At 41.7% G+C, this 17,452-nt stretch overlaps 1 protein-coding gene across 24 annotated transcripts in view; it reads right to left on the minus strand.

Annotated features, from left to right (window-relative positions):
• LOC148329949 (calcium-activated potassium channel subunit alpha-1a) overlaps nt 1-17,452 on the minus strand; it is a 135,087-nt gene that overhangs the window by 79,953 nt on the left and 37,682 nt on the right. For all 24 annotated transcript variants that reach the window (XM_088304617.1, XM_088304615.1, XM_088304602.1 and 21 more), the window contains one exon: nt 17,146-17,316. In XM_088304617.1, the coding sequence (XP_088160743.1) occupies nt 17,146-17,316 (171 nt within the window). The remainder of the gene's footprint in view (nt 1-17,145; nt 17,317-17,452) is intronic.

Below are 17,452 nucleotides of genomic sequence, written 5' to 3' on the forward strand. Positions count from 1 at the left end.
TTTGGCATTTGCTGTCGATTGAAAATGACGTCACAGTTACTCAGGGCTCAGATAAAGACCAATCACAGTCAATCAAGTGAGCCACGATTGGTTGTAACCTGAGCCATGAGCAACTATGATGTCATTTTCAGTGGACAGAAAGTGACAAAATGGCCGCCCCCTGAGATGGCTAAAAACGTGTGGAGACATTTTGCTCAGAATGCCACATTTAGACTCGGGACGGTGCATTGAACATTTTTTTGCAAATATAATTTTTTTTGACAGCTTCATAGACAACAAATGGGTGAAAGAAATCTAAAAGTCTGTTTTGAAGGGGTGATCTGATCTCATGCAAATGAGACTGCTAGCTCGTTAGCTCGCACACTTTCCTAACCTTGGGAACATTTTAAGTCGACTTAAATCTGACACAACTCGTTTGCTGCCCAGAAAGGTTGAATCAAAAATCCAAACAGCAACAGAACCTTCTTGGTGTCGGAAAATCGATTTAAAATGTATAATTCTACAAATTGAATAGCCTCCAAATACTTTAATCAGCAACACATGACGGCAGCAAGCTTGGCATTCACACAAAAAGCGCCACCTCTCATCCCATTAGTAGTCGACTCACGCGAAGAAAAGTGAGGCGAGAGGAAGTTTGGTGTCATTGTTTAGTGCTTTTTGTCTCCATCTGTTCACTCGCTCATGATGCATTCAGGTCACTCCGCAGTTGTCCAAGTGACATTACTGCGCCGCTATCCTATTATGTGGCTTTAATCATGCCATAAATCACGCCGCCATACTTAATGATGTCACATTTTTATCACACCGATGCCTTTTATATTACAACGCAATTACTTTGGCTGATGCAGATTGCAAAATCCAGCGGTGAATTTGGCTGCTAAAAGCGCAGCCACATTGGATTTAAAAACATCATTCCGTTCTTTGAGCATTTTACGCAACCTTCTCTATCTCCGCCCTCCCCGAGGGATTCCACGTTTCATCTCGGAGGAGAAGCGGCAGTGACACTATCTTTATCTAATTAAATCGAGGTTTCGTTTAATTTCCTGAAGGTTAATGAGAAGTTTATCATCCGCGTCAAAGCCCACTTTCGCTCGGTACCGTCATGCAGTGGCTCCTGATAAGGTGGGGCGCAGCGCACGCCTAGCGGCAAGGTTAAACCTGAGACTAGAATCTGCAAGGAAGGCAAGGCTGAATTGGTATTCCGCGCCAGTCGCACATCAGATCAAGCCTTACGTACAGCTGTCGAAGCAACTTGGCCAAAATGGTCGGGGGATGTCTTTAACCTGCCATGAATGACCAAAAGAGAGGCATGGAGCTTCTTACTTTCACCAAACTCCCAGAAAAAAAAGGAGCCTAGAATTGAGCTCCTTTATGAAATATTTAAAAAAAAAAAAAAAAAAAAAAAAGCTGAAAGATTTCACCGCAACTAATCAGGCCCTCCATATGCTCTCCTCGGCTGGAGATATGAATGGAAGCTTAATTTGCAAACTGTCTTCTTCGCCCGTTGGGGTATATACTGTATTATTAATTGCGCTTTAGTCGCACGCTTATTAATTCGGTGGATAATTAATAGTCTCACTGGCACAGCTAATTCCAACATAAATTCTATTTTAAACCCGATTTTTGGACACGGGATATCTTCAAAGAGAACCTGTCATGACCTCCATTTTGATGACATTGAGCTTAACTCCATTTCGGTGTCCATTCGCTCCACCTCTCACCTTTGGCGCTGGCGTGATTGATTGTTGACCAGCGGCGATGCCAGTGATCGCTGTTCAATATCCAACACGCACCTCAGTGAAAAGTTCACCCGTCTTGCTGTCTGCAAGGCAATTAGTTCCTCTGAGACGAGAGGATTTTATAGGTTTCGCGTCAGGTCAGCCCGATATCAACAGGCGCTGCAATAATGAAGCCGTTATAGATGTGAGACTTACAGCGCAATCTCATGAGAATTAAAAGTTACAATATATCACTTGATTCAAAAAAGTATGTCGTTACCGTGTAATAACAAGGTGAAAGTTTAATACAACCTTCGAATTAAAAGAAAAAAAAAGTTTCCGTTTATCTCTTTCTACTTTTGGTTCAAATCTCCACTAACTTAGTTCTCATCTCCAAGGGACTGTTCTTTTATGTTTGCAATTCTCATTCAACCTTGACACTAATTTTAGCCGTATAAGCTTGCGCCAATCCGTCTTGAGTGACAGTAGCATAAAAAAAAGGAGTCACGGCAGTACCGCAGGCCTGTGCCTACACACTCGGGCGAGCAACTACAGGATGCCTCTGCAGAGCTCTTAACGCAGCGGTGGTGACGAATAGGAGACCATAAACAAAGCCCGGCATGTACAATACCGCGGCAACTTGATGGAACAGCGAGAATGTTACACGGGAAACTCAATTTAGCCGCTAAGCGGTTACAATGCAACCCTTGTGAACACGTGTTCTTTTGTAAATGATGACACAAAAAATGTAAAGAGCATTCTTTGAGTACATACTGACACCAAGGTGTTAAAAAAAAAAAACACGGCTCCTTAAATAGTTTGGTATTGATTTTGGGCTGACATTGATGAGGCTTGATGTCGATTTTTGACTCAGCGTTTATTCTAGCGAACAGAATTGCGTGGTGGTCCCTCTGATTGACAGAGACACCTTACTCCGAGTAGTCGCTGCTTACGTCATCCACGAGAACCAAAAAGGAGTCTCTCTCAAACAGACTCACAACTCTTTTGCTAACCAAAACAGCAGCATCAATGCAAGTCAGCAGTTTTTCTCATCATTAATGATAATTTCACATTTCATGGACACAACAACATTTTTAACGACATTTGCTTTTCCAGAAGAGCCGAACGTGATGGCGTGCGCGGCCATGATTATGCTCTGGGGCGCTAACGATGTTGCAAACGTATTTGTTCCGCTCAGGCATTTCTCAATCCTTTTTTATCTTGTTTCAAATTCCAGTTCCACATCCACCCACGATAGACACTTTCCACATCTGCATTTGACTGAATAAAGCCTCCAGCCACGTCCTATTATTATTATGTTTGGTATTCTATTTTTTTTTTTGCCGTCAGACAGCTTCTTGTCTGCTCCTGCCACTTGCAAATGTTCATGTTGAATTTTAATCTACAGTCCCATTGATAAGCGAGTGGACGATAAGGATGGCGACATCCAAAGAGAGTGGATGTGAGGTCAGCTGAGGGCACAAGGCTGATTCCTGTGAATTACAGATGTGATATTGCCACGCGGATATGACACTTGAGGGAATCCCGAATACAAAATGGCAGCATCATGGCAAAGGTGAAGCGGTAAAAAGTTTACGATAATAAAAACTAAATAATACAATGTAGCATTTATCCTTTCAGGAGGGCTATGGTGCTTTGAATTTTAGTCTCAATTGCCTTCAAGTCGTCACTTGTTTTCCACTCGAATGGTGATTACCTTCTCCTTATTTAATCAGTCAAATCTAATATTTCCAAAGAAGTGAAATAAGTTCGAAGAGCCAAAAGAGCTGAGATTGAAGAGTTAAATGTTTTTGGAGCGGCATGAGGTCATTCCGCGACTAAGCCTTCATTGGAGGCATTCAAGTCTATACTGATGCAATTGAAGACCATTTTCAGTGAGCAAAAGCGGCAACAAATCATTACTTAGCACTTTGCCAGACTTCTAATATGAAAACCTAGCAACCAAAACTGTCCTGAAGAGAGATTCTATTACCGATATTTGTTTAAGGAGGCAAAAAAAAACGATTCTTCCAGTAAAATTAGGTTTGCTTTATAAAAATGGATTTTTCTGTCAAACCTTTTTACCTGTAAACTGAGATACAATCGCCTGTTGCACAATGTAGGTGCAGAATCATTGGTTTGAATGAATATATATATCAAAAATATAGAATAAAAAAATTGTATATTTATTTTAGATACATAAAATATATTAATGTATATATAAAATATATTATTGTATGTATATATACATTAATATATATATATATATATATATATATATATATATATATATATATATATAATTGATCAATAAATCGGTTCCGAAGTGAGCCACGATAAATTTGTCCATCTTGTTTCACACTAAAGCTGAGTCTGTTACGTCAGGCCTTATCCTCTTGCCAATGATCGAATGGAAAGTATGAGCAGCAGGGCCGGTGGCAGAGGTGATATGTTTTGGGGAGGCTGAGAGGCTATCCCGTCCCGGGGAACAGCGTCGCAGCAGGGTTAAACGGATGTGAAACCTGGCTAAGCAGATGGCACAAATTTTGCTGACTTTGCCGATTTGCACTGCGTAGAGCCACAAGTGACGTCAGCACTTGCTGACTAAAATCGGAAATCCTTTCACACAGGTGCAAAAGGGGAATATTTTTTTTTTTTATTCGAACATAATAAATGAAACACATTTGTGTTTTCAGGATGGTTTCACCCAAATCAGAAACCCCCCCCAATTGGCCTCGCTTCTCTAAACATTCACTATGACAACTTAAAACATTGTAAGAAAAACTGCGTATTAAAAAGTGTTACAAAACATCACAAATATTGATGCCGCCAGCTGCGATATCTCAACTTGTTGGCTGTGGATTCATATGGTAGAATTTTACTAACGGAGATGAGATTTAAACGTAACTGAAATACAGTTGTCACAATTGTCACGAGATACGGGCGAGTACCGATACCACGTATCGGTATCGGGCCGATACTTTCTTCAAGCATCATGAATATTAAAATCTATTAAGTTTTCATGATACAAATCCTAAATTCACAAATAACCAACCTGTCAAGTCCAAACACAGCCTGAGGCTCCACAAGGCAACCTATCCCAGCACGATAAAACACACTGATAGATTGGTTTTTGGTTTCCTCCATTGTGCGTTTTATGCGAAGTGGGGCAATATATCGTCTCACTGTTGTTGCGCCAAAAATAACCTGTCCGCCCTATAAAGGAGAGGTAGGGATGCAGTCAGCCCCATCACCATGCACCCAATCCCTTCACTCCCACACTGCCTCTCTCTCTCTTTGCGTGACTCAGACCTGATGTATGTAGAGGCTGAGCCAGACGGAGAAGTGGAGGCAGCAGCTGACTTGCAGCATTAAAAGCTTGCACCACGAAAAAAAAAAGAAATGTTGAATATTAACAAGGTGGAGCTTAATCAGTCCCCAAAGGGAATTTTTCTTAAAGGTTTACCCGCTGAGGGACGATTGGCGCTCTGACGGAGTGACAGTGCCAGACCTGGGTTGAGCTGGAAGGGATTTCGTCCTCAAAGAATTTCAAGGTCATTTTACTGTCATTCAGTGGATAATGAAGAACCCGGGATGATAAAAAAAAAAAATGCACTGGCTTCCCATTTCCTTATCAAGGATGGGAAACGGCGCTTGAGGGAATATCAGAAATGTTGTGAGTGGGTGTTCAGTGCATGAGTTGGTCAAAAACACTTGCTGATGACTGAATCTGAAAAAACAAGGACAGAAAGTGTTTTGTTGGCAGAAAAAGAAAAATGAATCAGCTCATGTTAGAAATATTTTATCAGCCAGCGTGTGGCATGTCAGTTCAGTTTATAGTTAAGATGTTTTGTACAATGTCAGTCAAAAGTTTGGGCACACTTGAATGAGATTTTTTTTTTTTAACTCGTTTAATCCCAGAAATTTTCACGAGCGGAAACCCCTTAATTCCAGCGTTTTCCTGGATTTTGACTGATTATTTTCTTCGAGGCCAACAGAATATAAATGTTCTAATGCTATAAAAACACGGAGCTATGACGTTAGAAAAAAAAAAAGGCAAAGACGTATAAATACGTCTTTGGGAGGGGGACTACATTTTTGAAAATGTATACATATGTCTTATGGATTGAATGAGTTAATGTACGTTATTTTTTTTACTTTTGGCATTACAGGGAAAAAACGATTTGCATATATATCACAATCACCGGCTACGTCATTATACTGGTTCCATTTTAACGGCTTGTAAATGCAAATATCTAATCAGACAATCCCATGGTAGCAATTTGGTACAAAGAGGCCCGACGGTCAAGATAATCGACCCTAATCGATGTTGGAATTGAGCATCACAATAAGGACCAAAATATCATTTACAAACTGCTAATGTACGATGATTTTGACAAATATCTCTTGGGTCTGCAGACAGATTTCAGAAAATGATTACAAACACTGCATCAAGCAAAGAGGAAAAAGCCGAGACGGTTAGGACTTATCGCTTATGAGTTTGTGGTGTTACATTCGAGTTAATGGACAGCCTGTTGGGTTGTAGAGAACCCAGTGCCACCGGGTTGAAAGTCAAAAGTTGACATATTGCTATAGGGTGACCCAGGTCCAGAATTTGCTTCCAAAGGGCAGTGGCAAGGTTAGAGCAAGCGAAGATGACGTGAAGCAGGTCAGGCAAACCTGCAGAGACGGCACTTTGGGATTGGCTGAACTTTTTCGGATGACATCCAGTGTTGCATTTTGGTGCACCTCATTAAATGAGAAAATGTATATTGCTGACTAAGAGCACGACCACAACCCAAGCCATTTTACTTGCTTAATATTTCCACCGATACCCTCGGTCCGCTCTAAAGGGTTGCGCTTTTGGAAAGATTTAGCGTCTGTGCCTGGCGGCGACAGCGTTCTTGGATGCAAGTTGGAATCAACGTGACGAAGCAAGTTGTGATGATCCATTAGGTTTGCGTCATACTGGAGTCAATCAAGCGCTCATTCCCGAGGCGACGCCGAGTCGTCGTCGTCGTGTCAACCACAAGGAATCGTCTCAGAGGTGACAGGAAGCGCCAAAGATGAAAACACATGCGGGAAAATAGATGTGTGTGTGTGTGTGTGTGTGTGTGTTTCCGAGGCCTTCACCCACGTGCTTAAATAACGTAATTTCTGTTGACCGTCGCCTTGGCTTCGGTTTCGGACAAGCCACTGCAAAAAAAGTCTCAAAAGAGGATTACCGCCATCGGTTGGGGAGACTACAGCAAATTATTTTAATGATCTGAGGGGCAACTGGCCAGGCTTTCTTGCAATTAGTTAAGTGATTCCTTAGAAGAGACTTCTCAAAAAGGTCGTGCAACCGCAGCAGTTGCTTTCTTAGCCGTGTAACGACAACTACGAGGTGAAAACGCATTCTTTCGGTATCATCTCCTTTAAGGCGACAAGTGTTATTCTTTCACAACGGTTCCCAGGTGTCGGAATGAAACATCTGTTCCATGCTTTTGTCACCGCAGACCAATAATCAAGAATTACAACTCAATTGTCTCTTTTCTAAACGGTCCTTCGAGAAGCCGGCTTTGTATTGTTGTCCCGTCTCAGGCAAACGAGCCACTGCTCACCTTCGCCGCCATCTTTCATCTGTCTGTGCATTTGCCCCCCAATGCATTTGCCCCTAACTGATTGAGAACCAAGGCTTAAAGCCCAGCGGTAAAGCCACATATGTTTGAAATGGAGTCAGACTATACGGGATATCTTGATTGTTAATGTGAAAATGGAGGTAGTGTTCATCAAAGAGGTTTCTGGGCTGTGTGAGTTACCGCTACCATTTTAATGTTAAATTGTGTTTATCAGATAACATCAGATAAATATTTTATTTTATTTTATTTTATTTTATTTTATTTCATTTTATTTCATTTCATTTTATATTATTATTTATTTTTTTTAATTAACATGATTAAACTGAGTCCTTGGACCTTTTTAAGCTCTTTTTGAACACTGCGGCTCGGTTTAGAATTTGGTTTCGTGGTTCCATGTCATCTGGCCAATGTCAAGAGAAATTGGCAGCTGTTTTTAAGCTAAGTGAAGAAATTTGTTGTGAGGGTGGTATTATTTAAATCCAAAATCTGAATGGCTTTATTCAAGACACTGTCTGACGTACAGTAGGCAAATCACACAAAATGTACTCGACACTTGAGAGGCACTCCCGAGACACAAAATTTGAATGTAGGCGATATTATACAATTATTGACGGAATGTGCTTAGTTTTTCATCGGCAGGAGCTGAAGGATTCAGGAGTGTCTGAGACTTTTTTTTGTAAAGGACAGCTAATAAGAATCACAGCTGAGTCTCCTCTCTTGACCTTGCAGCCTGAGTGGCAGACAAGTTACACAGGGGGGCGTAGAAAAAGAGAAAATAAGTATCAGCCTTCGCCTCTCAAGAAATGGAGGTCTGGGTGGTAAATGGACTGGTTAATAAATGGAAGCGAGAGGTGTGATGAGTCATCGTCGCGGAAAGGTTTGCAACGTTATAGCGGGCCTCGACTCGGGGCGCCAGAGAGTTCATTTATGGGGTTAAACTCGACACCTACCATTTGAGAGTTGTAAAAGTGACCCCCGGGGGCTGTTAATTGAAAACCAATAGACAGTGGATCAGTACATGAAACAAAAGTGAACAGGGAAGGGTGAAACAGTAACCTTGACATGTCGGGAAAATTTAAAAAAAACAACAACAACAAATACAAACTCTGGTTCATCATCAAGCCAAGGAGCTAACTTGAGTTAATTTACCACTTTTGAAGTATTTATAAGACAGAGTAGCATAATGCAAAATGGTGAGAAATGATTTCTTGGGTGGTGCATGACAGAAATTTGGAATCCCCCACCCCTGGGTGGGAATTCCTGCACCGGTGACCTTTAAATTCAAACTCTGAAGTTGGACAATTTCTGGTTCAAAGTGTGCCTGGAATACTGCGAAAATAAATAAAATTGTCTCTGTCCTGGCTCCTCTGCACAAAATAGGTAAGTAATAACATGACATTAGTTAAAAAAAAAAAAGGAAAAAAAAGGAAGTGCTTTGTCTTTGTAAGAAAAAAAACTTTCCTCTTACAAGAAGTCGCAATTTCCAGTAGCTTGACACCGAAACGATTTATTGTTTTTAATTTTTACGATTAATGGCGGCTAACTTCTTTTTACACATTGGATGACGCTTAATTGGCCTGTACAGTTAATAAACTGTTTACGATAGCAACAGCAGATTAATTTTATTTCCTCTGGGAAACATTGGAACCGCATGAACCTTCCGAAGCCTTTTCCCTCCATTCTACTCCTCCACTGCCCAGTGCATGGCTTTTAGACTTTTTGATTTGTATCTATCAATAAAACATGACTCCAGCAGGATTAATAAAACATAAATCCATCCATACATTATATCCATATCCAGGAAAATAAGCAAGACTTCACACGGACAACCTGTCGCCATGGCAACCATGACTCTGCAACGACCAGTGAGCCCAAAAAAATATACGGCCAATTGAAAAAAAAAACAAAAAAAATTATATATATATATATATATATATATATACATATATAAAATATATATAAATATATTTAAAAAGTATATAAATATATAAAAAAATAAAAAAATATATCAAATAAAATTTAGATATATATATATATATATATATATATATATATATATATATATATATATATATATATATATATATATATATAAATGAAACTACAATCCTAAGAAACGACACGTGTTCAGTACATACATTATGACCGTTGTGCGTCTCCCATCCTTCCAAGCTGATTGTCCTCCTAAATCTAAAAATACTTTGCACCAAGATGACAGACTCAAATTGATCGATGCAAATACGCTTACTATATGCCGAGAGAACCGCACCCATCAGCCCCTCACTGGGATTGAGCCATCAATATTTCATAGAGATCGTTTATGAAAAAAAAAAACACGGCTGTCCTTTAAGGCAATGTTTTTTTGTGAATTTTCCTTTTATTTTTCTCCAGCGAGAAGACGTTGGCGTGCATGTTCTCCCACTCAGTCACTCTGCTGCAGGGTTGCTTCCACAGGCATAAACAGCTATTCATCACCGTTCAGAGGATTCGGGTCTATGCCAATTGGATTGCTATTGATTGAGCTGATAAATGACGGCAAATGACGAACGGATAAAGCGGCTAAACAAAACAGCGGTGAGGAAAAGGAGAGGGGACAAGGGGTGGCAGAATTTGAGTGAAGGAAATAGAAGCTTTGTGGCTCGTGTGCTGACTTTCATTACACACTGGCGAATGGCGAAAGGAGAGGTGAAAAATGGATAGATTTGTCCGTGGCCACTGCTGTTAATTTACGGAGAAATTGGCTCGGGAGGCGGAGATCGATTGTTTATTTCACACAACAACATGACTGATGTGCTTCCAGAAAGCCTTTTTTTTTTTTCTTTTTTTTATTATTTTTTACTGGACATCCAATAACTATGAGAATAGAGCGTGTGTCATACTTTCAGGGATACAATCATTCAGAGCGGATATTTTCAGGTTTTAATTAACTCATAACGTAATCGTACAACACAATGGCTACACTAAATTAAAATCGTTCTGTTTTTATTGGCAATCTTAAATATTTAGTAACATACTTAAAATCGTATCCAAATGATGAAAAATGGGAAAATATTTTACAATTGTGCTCGGAAGTGAAAATACTCTAAGCATTTGTGAGCTGTCATTTATTTTATTTGTATAATGAGGCATTTTAGTGCAATTATTTCAAACAAAACAAAAAAAACAATAGTGATACAGAAAGAAAACAAGATTAGTCATTCGTTGTTTTCCCAAATATTTGCAATTATTTTTTTCCAAGGGTACGTGAATTTATTATAACCACATGGTTGTAAAGTGTTTAAAAAAGTTGTAGCCGTATTTAGAAATATTAAAAACGCTTTCATTTTATAATAATTAATATCGGCGTTTATAAGGAAATCTAAAAAGTTGTGCAACATCCTGTAATAATTTTCTCTGGTTCCACTTCCCAAAATTAAAAAAAAAAATGTGCTAACTGATTATCATACTTAAATATGAATAAAATGCGATATTCAGCATCTTAATTATTTTTCTTTTATTATTAACATCAGAATGAATAATTATCTAAATTCCTGGACTCAGCTGTTGACACAAATGCATCTAATTATAGCCAAAAGGCTCATTTCAAATGGTACTCCCCCCTGCCAAAAAGAACACGGCAATGAGGATTTTTGTGTGTCATCCCTCAGCCAGATCTCCCGGTGTTCCTGAAACATGCGAGGGCAAAAAGTTGTTCAACTTCCTCATGAATTCTCCCACACTTCCATGGCCTCCCTTTGGCTGGACAAAGCCACTGATGCAAAACCCTCAAGTTTGCAAACCGGGCCACCATACATGCAAACAAAGCGGCCTGCCGCCAGTTATTTTCATGCGGAGGGATGAAACCGTTGTCACGACGCAGGAGCTGAGGCTGTTTTGACAGCTGTACCCATGCTGAGGAGTTTGCTGACAGCAATAAATTAGTTACGCACACTCGACGGGAAAGCGTAATCAGCGAGGCTAAACAGACATCCACGCAGTCGTGCGTTTACACACACCGGCAAGCAAACAAAGATACATCCTCTTCAACACACACTCACGCGGCGTATACAGAAAACAGACGGGATTGTATCGAGTGAGAAAAAGGCCATCGGACGAACGCACACGCAAGAAAGTGAAGGCGGCGAACGCAATTTGTCAAACTGTCGGTGCGATGGTGTAAAACTTTGAGGTAAACACAATGCGGTCGCGTGGAAAACGCAGTGACTGACAGCTGTTCTCGGAGCAGGAAAGAGGTCAATCCCACGGAGCAGGCCAGAACGCTTTCACACTCATTTTCTCCACAACGGGACGTTTGAGGACACGCAGCAAACACAAAAGGCCGCGACAAACACCCACGCACGGTGGCTTTGCACACTTTGCTTGGCTGCCAAGATGCACCCAATTGTGCTTCTCTTGGTTTAAAGGGGAAGTCAACCCCCGAAAAATATTTGCAATAATGTCTTCTATGGCATCCTGATTAATATTGCGCTTGTGAAATATGAGTTAAGCAGCAAAATCACAACATTTTTAGCCATCTCAGGGGGCGGCCATTTTGTCCCTTTTGTCGATTGAAAATGACATCACAGTTGCGCAGGGCTCAGGTAACGACCAATCACAGCTCATTCAGTCATTCATTTTCAGTCAACAGGAAGCGGCAAAATGGCCGCCCCTTGAGATGTACAAAAACGTGTGGATTTTACTGCTTAAGTCATATTCCACAAATGCAATATTAATCTGAATGACGTGTCTCCACAAGTGGGGCTGCAAAGACCAGATACTTGTTACGAAATTTTGGGGTTGACCTCCCCTTTAAGGAATTCCATGTTTATATCGAAGTGAAGTGATATCAGCAAAAAAAATAAAAATAAAAAAAAAAGCTGTACTACAAGATGTACGTGTTTACTTTCACTATTTGACCGGAATTATCCCGGTAGGTGAACATCTGCAAGGTCAGACATGAAGGTCATTTTAAATTACAATGCACATGCTAAAAGCGAGACAAACGTGTGCGTTGGATTTGATACAATATACAAGATGAATTTTGGGTTTGATGGCAAGGCAGAGAGATGACCATGAGCTTTGCGAACAGATGGTCACCGGTTGCCGCCCAAGATCTTATTAAGAAAGATGGCGGGAGCTGACCTATTTCGGGAAAACGACCATGCCGTGGAAATCCACGGTGCGGGGGAGAGATCCACGTCTGGAGGTTATAATCCCTCTTGTCGCTTTTTTTTAACATTATGGGATTTCATACATTATCGGTGTAACATGAACACAGGAATCAATTAGTCAAGAGTCCCTAAAAAAAGATTTTCAGGCCACTTGCGCTACCAGCTGTCCGGCGGGAAATTTCCTGGGATGGTGCTGGCTGCCCATGGGTGCTTAATGAGGTCTGTCTGCAAAGCAATTGGAGTGATTCCCCTGTCAAGAGCTTGATGAGGCATCCAGAGGTGTCACGCCGCCCCTTTTTGAGTGAACAGCTGCTCACAGGGCTCTCAGAAACACTTCCTCCTTCGACTGCAAGTGGCACTCCATCGCTAAGTTCCTTCCCGCTTTGCATAAGTCCACACAAACGACACTTATTCACCTATCGGCCCATTTCCTTTCCACGTGCGATTACTTTTATTACTCTTGATGTCTGTCGCTGCGGTGACCCTGAGCTCAGTGTGATGGGAAAGCCACACGACCGACGCTATTAAATATTTGATGGGCTGCTATTCCAAAAGGGAACAGGCGGAAAACAAAGACACCCTTAGACACGGCTAACGTTTACATCAATCGTAACCTTGCTCACAACGGGGTGACTTATGGAAAAACGATTGCGTGACACGAGACTAATATGAGAACTTCGGCAAACTGTATTATCAGCGCCGATGTCGGGAAATATCGCACAGGTCAAAAAGATGGACTCATGCATTCAAACACGTACCGTAAGTCCGCCAACAGCCCCCCGTCGTTAATGGCGGCGCCAACAAATTGTGAACAATACCGCGAGCCTTAATCGGTTTCTGCTCGACTTGCCTTCTTGCTAATCACCAGAATGAGCTGTTTCTCATACAGCACATGTCACATCGTAATGGTTATGCACCGTGGGTGGATATTTAATTCCGCTCTCATCAGAGCGAACCAGTTGGGCAAAATCAAATCACGCATTGCGGACTGGTGAAAAAGAGCCTGAAACGCCACTCAATCGGCGCAGCATGGTGGATTAAAACAGGAGGCTGGGGTGAGGGGGGGGGCAAAGGTGGTGGGTTTTCAAGTTGTCGGTTATTCGGTCAACGAGCGTCCGTATTGGGCTACGAAAAGCAAAATAGATTCAAATTGATTAATCGATTTTTTTTTTTTAAACCCAGCTCTATTATCAAATATATTTCTTGACGGTGCTTTCTTTATTTAACTAATTCTATTCTCAGCTAGTAACTGGAAGCAACTGTATTTTTCAGCTCACGAGGCAGAAAGACAAGAAAATCCCATAAACAGGTGTCGTCAAAAACCGCTAGTTAGATGAGGACGTACTTGTGTTCACACACGCGAGCAGCCCATTCAGCGGCCCTTCAGTGCAGCCCAGGTGGCCCCGAAACTCCATCAGAGTGATTAGATCTGAAAGCGTCCTCAACACATCCTGAGTGCAGCCCACTTGTGACTGCATCACTCAGCTTTGAGCAACAACACCTTGGGCTTCTTCGCTTCGGCATTAAGATGCTTTGATCCCACCTGCGCATGCGTGCGTGCGTGTGTGTGTGTGTGTGTGTTGCTCAAGCTTGCTCAGTTAAGGCAGACACCCCCTTAATGTCAGATGACTGAGCCCCACTACACGGCAGTTGCTATGGTTACCGCTCAGGTTCTGTGTACATAGATTCTCGTTGTAATCTTGATCTATGGTGAAACACCGACTGGAGTGCACGAGTCCCACAAACATCGCTAACCCACCTACACACACACACACACACACACACACACACACACACACCGTGCATACGCAAGCTGTCGAGCAGGTACTGTGTAGTATGCGGACAAATCCAAGCATCCACGAATATACATATTCGCCTACATGAGGAGATACTCATTCACCGGGATATAAACGCATACTTTGTGCTGCACATCATGTATGCAAACACTCGGCCCAATTATCGTCCCCGATGGAAGTTGGACAAATGAGAGAAGGTGAGATTTCCTTGCATATTCCATAAGGCAACCAGTGTCTCATTCCTCGCCAGCTCTTCCCCCCCCCCGCGTCGTTCTCCATGTCGTTGCCGCCATGTCTCTCGCTCGCATACATTTATGCATCGCGCCGAGATAGCGCTGGAGCTCTGAGGCGGCGTGTGAGATGAAAGTGTGAGACCATGCCAGTGGATGAAAGAGAGGCTCATTTTGTAAATTGACAGCTCCCCATAGGATTCGTCAGATTCCGCCATGAAAGGCCCCCAACAATCGCTCGCGGTTTCCTCACTAGGCTGGCCAAGTATGAAGCAACTGTCACATGACGGCAAACTTAAATGTGACGGCTCTTGAAATTCCATTCAGAGTTTTCTCAGTAAGCAGAGTAGGTTCGCCAAAAATTGGAGTACGGGTTACTTTGGAATAACGAGCCACGTCCGCAACCTGTCATGTGATCATCTGGCTCATTTTGATTGGTTAATTGGAGTTAAACTTCACTGAGTGTCATGTAAAAGCACCCTACGCTAAATTCTCACTGACAAACCAAAACAAGAAGCAGTAATAGATCAAATAAAAGTGAGCGAAATGTAGCTGAGTGTAATGGAGATGAAATAGTGCTTCCTCTCAAAAATAATCAAGTGATGATAAAAATATGCGGCGTTTACTTGACAAGTACAATTTATCAAAAACGTTCATGTAACGATAAATTTAGTGTCGTACTACTTACATCTGCTGCTAATAATTGGATTTGATTTCCTCAACTGCTTTCAATATTACGTGTGATGGCTTGAATAAACTCTCCGAATGTTCAGATGTTTCCCAGTGTGGCAATGAGTCGAAAAATCACACTCGGACAGTTGGGCCATAGCAAATCTTGCCTACATGCTCAGAAAAAAACTGAGTAGTGTAGACGTCCATTTATGTTCCCCAATAAACAGATTTTTTTGCGATGCATCCTGTAGGATTAGCAATTGAACCCGAAGAACAAATCGGTACTCTTTATGGTTTGAAAAAATATGCAAATGATCCAGTTGGACAAAGGGACAATTTTCGTACCTTTTTGCTTCCATGTAAGGTCCAAGCAACAAGTCCCAGGATGCATTGTGGCATACAATATTGAACTTTTTCCGTCATAAGTTCAATAAATCATCATTAAGTTTGTTTCGGTTAAACACGAATTTGTCGCATTTCCACTGATGCTAAAAAAAAAGCGCTCATGATCTAGTAGCACATCTGTACATGAGATTGGGCTTGGCTTCATCTCTAGATTATCTTCATTTGCTCCTGTGTAACTACTTGATATGAATTATGTCGTTACAACCTCGTGACTCATTTTGATAATGTTGCCCATCCCTGGTCTACAGTCATCTTTATAGATAATTATGAACCCGAAAATAAAAAAACGGCAGAGTCCCGATATGGACCCTGCTTAAAGGATGCAACTGCCCCAGCGACGTCCCGCAGTTGACGCCGTGTTGTTTATCTTTCGACAGCAAACGACACAAAGTCCAGACTGGGTCGACGGCATCTCAGCTGGAGGCGGCCGATTATTGCACTCCAGTTGACCCCAATTCCAGTCGAAAGCCTCATCACAAGCAATCGTCACATGCTATATTTTAAATCGTCAAACAAACAGATGGCAAGTACGACTCCAATGTGATGCGCTTTAAGTAAGGCAAATATCTAAGACGGCGTCATGAAACCATTTCATAGGAAATCTTTTTGTCCTTTTCCTGCAGTGTGACGCATGACTCAGGGGTGAACAACAACATTTTCAAGGCCAGCGAAAAAAAACTAATCTTACACAATGGGGCTCACGCATGCTCATTTGAAACTTCATCAGGTACACTTGCACGCTAATGAGCTCCAATATATGATGATGCACATTTTTGGCTGACAGCGGCAGAATGGCATTAATTAGCACTTGAGCATGGAGGTACTCGCATCAAATAGCTGAAATTCCTAAACGGCAAACGGCTGACTTTTGTGAAACCTCTTCAATCACATCTCGATTGTTTCAAATCATTTCTAATCTACGGCGATAAAATTCTCAATTCAAAGCGGCAGCTCGTATGTGACAAATTAGCATACTGTACGCGTGTTCGCTCATTGGTTCAGCTGGCAGCGTAAACACCACCTTGTACAACAGCATGACACAAGTCGGACAGCTTTCAGCCAGAATTTGACCTCAAACAGCTTCCCTGTGGGATGGAATAACGTTTGGACACTGTGTGGTGGCGATAAATCCAGATTGTTTAAAGATGTGGATTGTGGATGACAAATTCATCATAGTGAAACTGTGCCCCTGGTTCGGTGAACCCAAAAGCTCTCGTCTGATTAGTGACAAAAATTTAAGCGAGAAGAAACTTTGGCGCGAGGAGTGCACGACAGGATGGAGTAAAATATGCGAATAATAACCTTAGTTGTACATCAAAGGAAAAACTCAAAAGTATTCACAGTTGATATGCATGTTCTGAGTTGCACTTATTCATCCAAATTCTGCAGTGTAAACGGAAATTTTATAGCGCTGGGCTACATATTGACCGGGGCGCATCTGGCCCAAGGGAGAAAGACAAAAAGGCGGCATTTAGCTCAAAGGGGGCGTGTCAATGCACAACAACACTGCTCGTGAATTTGAACACATTTTCAAATGAAAAACATAAACCTACCAGAACTCTGCCCGTGAGCGTCTGGGCAGAGATCATGACGCCGGCCCAGTCTTTGACCGAAGTCATCCATCCCACCTCACTGGCCGGGACCTCCTCCGTCTTCTCATCAGGACCCTTTAGCGCCCTGTCTGCTGTCGGATTGTTGGCGGGGTTGTTCACTTTTTGAGCCTCCTGCAACACAAAAAAAAAACAAATAAAGAGTTTGTTAAGGACCATCGAAGAAAAGAAATGAAAAGAAAAAGATTTTCAGACGGAACAGGTGGCTATAACATCAATTTGAAAAAAATGTTGAAAAATCCAGAACCTG

This window comes from Idiotropiscis lumnitzeri, chromosome 9, assembly GCF_059441095.1.
Source record: "Idiotropiscis lumnitzeri isolate Australia: NSW breed Sydney's pygmy pipehorse chromosome 9, RoL_Ilum_1.0, whole genome shotgun sequence".
NCBI lineage: Eukaryota > Metazoa > Chordata > Actinopteri > Syngnathiformes > Syngnathidae > Idiotropiscis > Idiotropiscis lumnitzeri.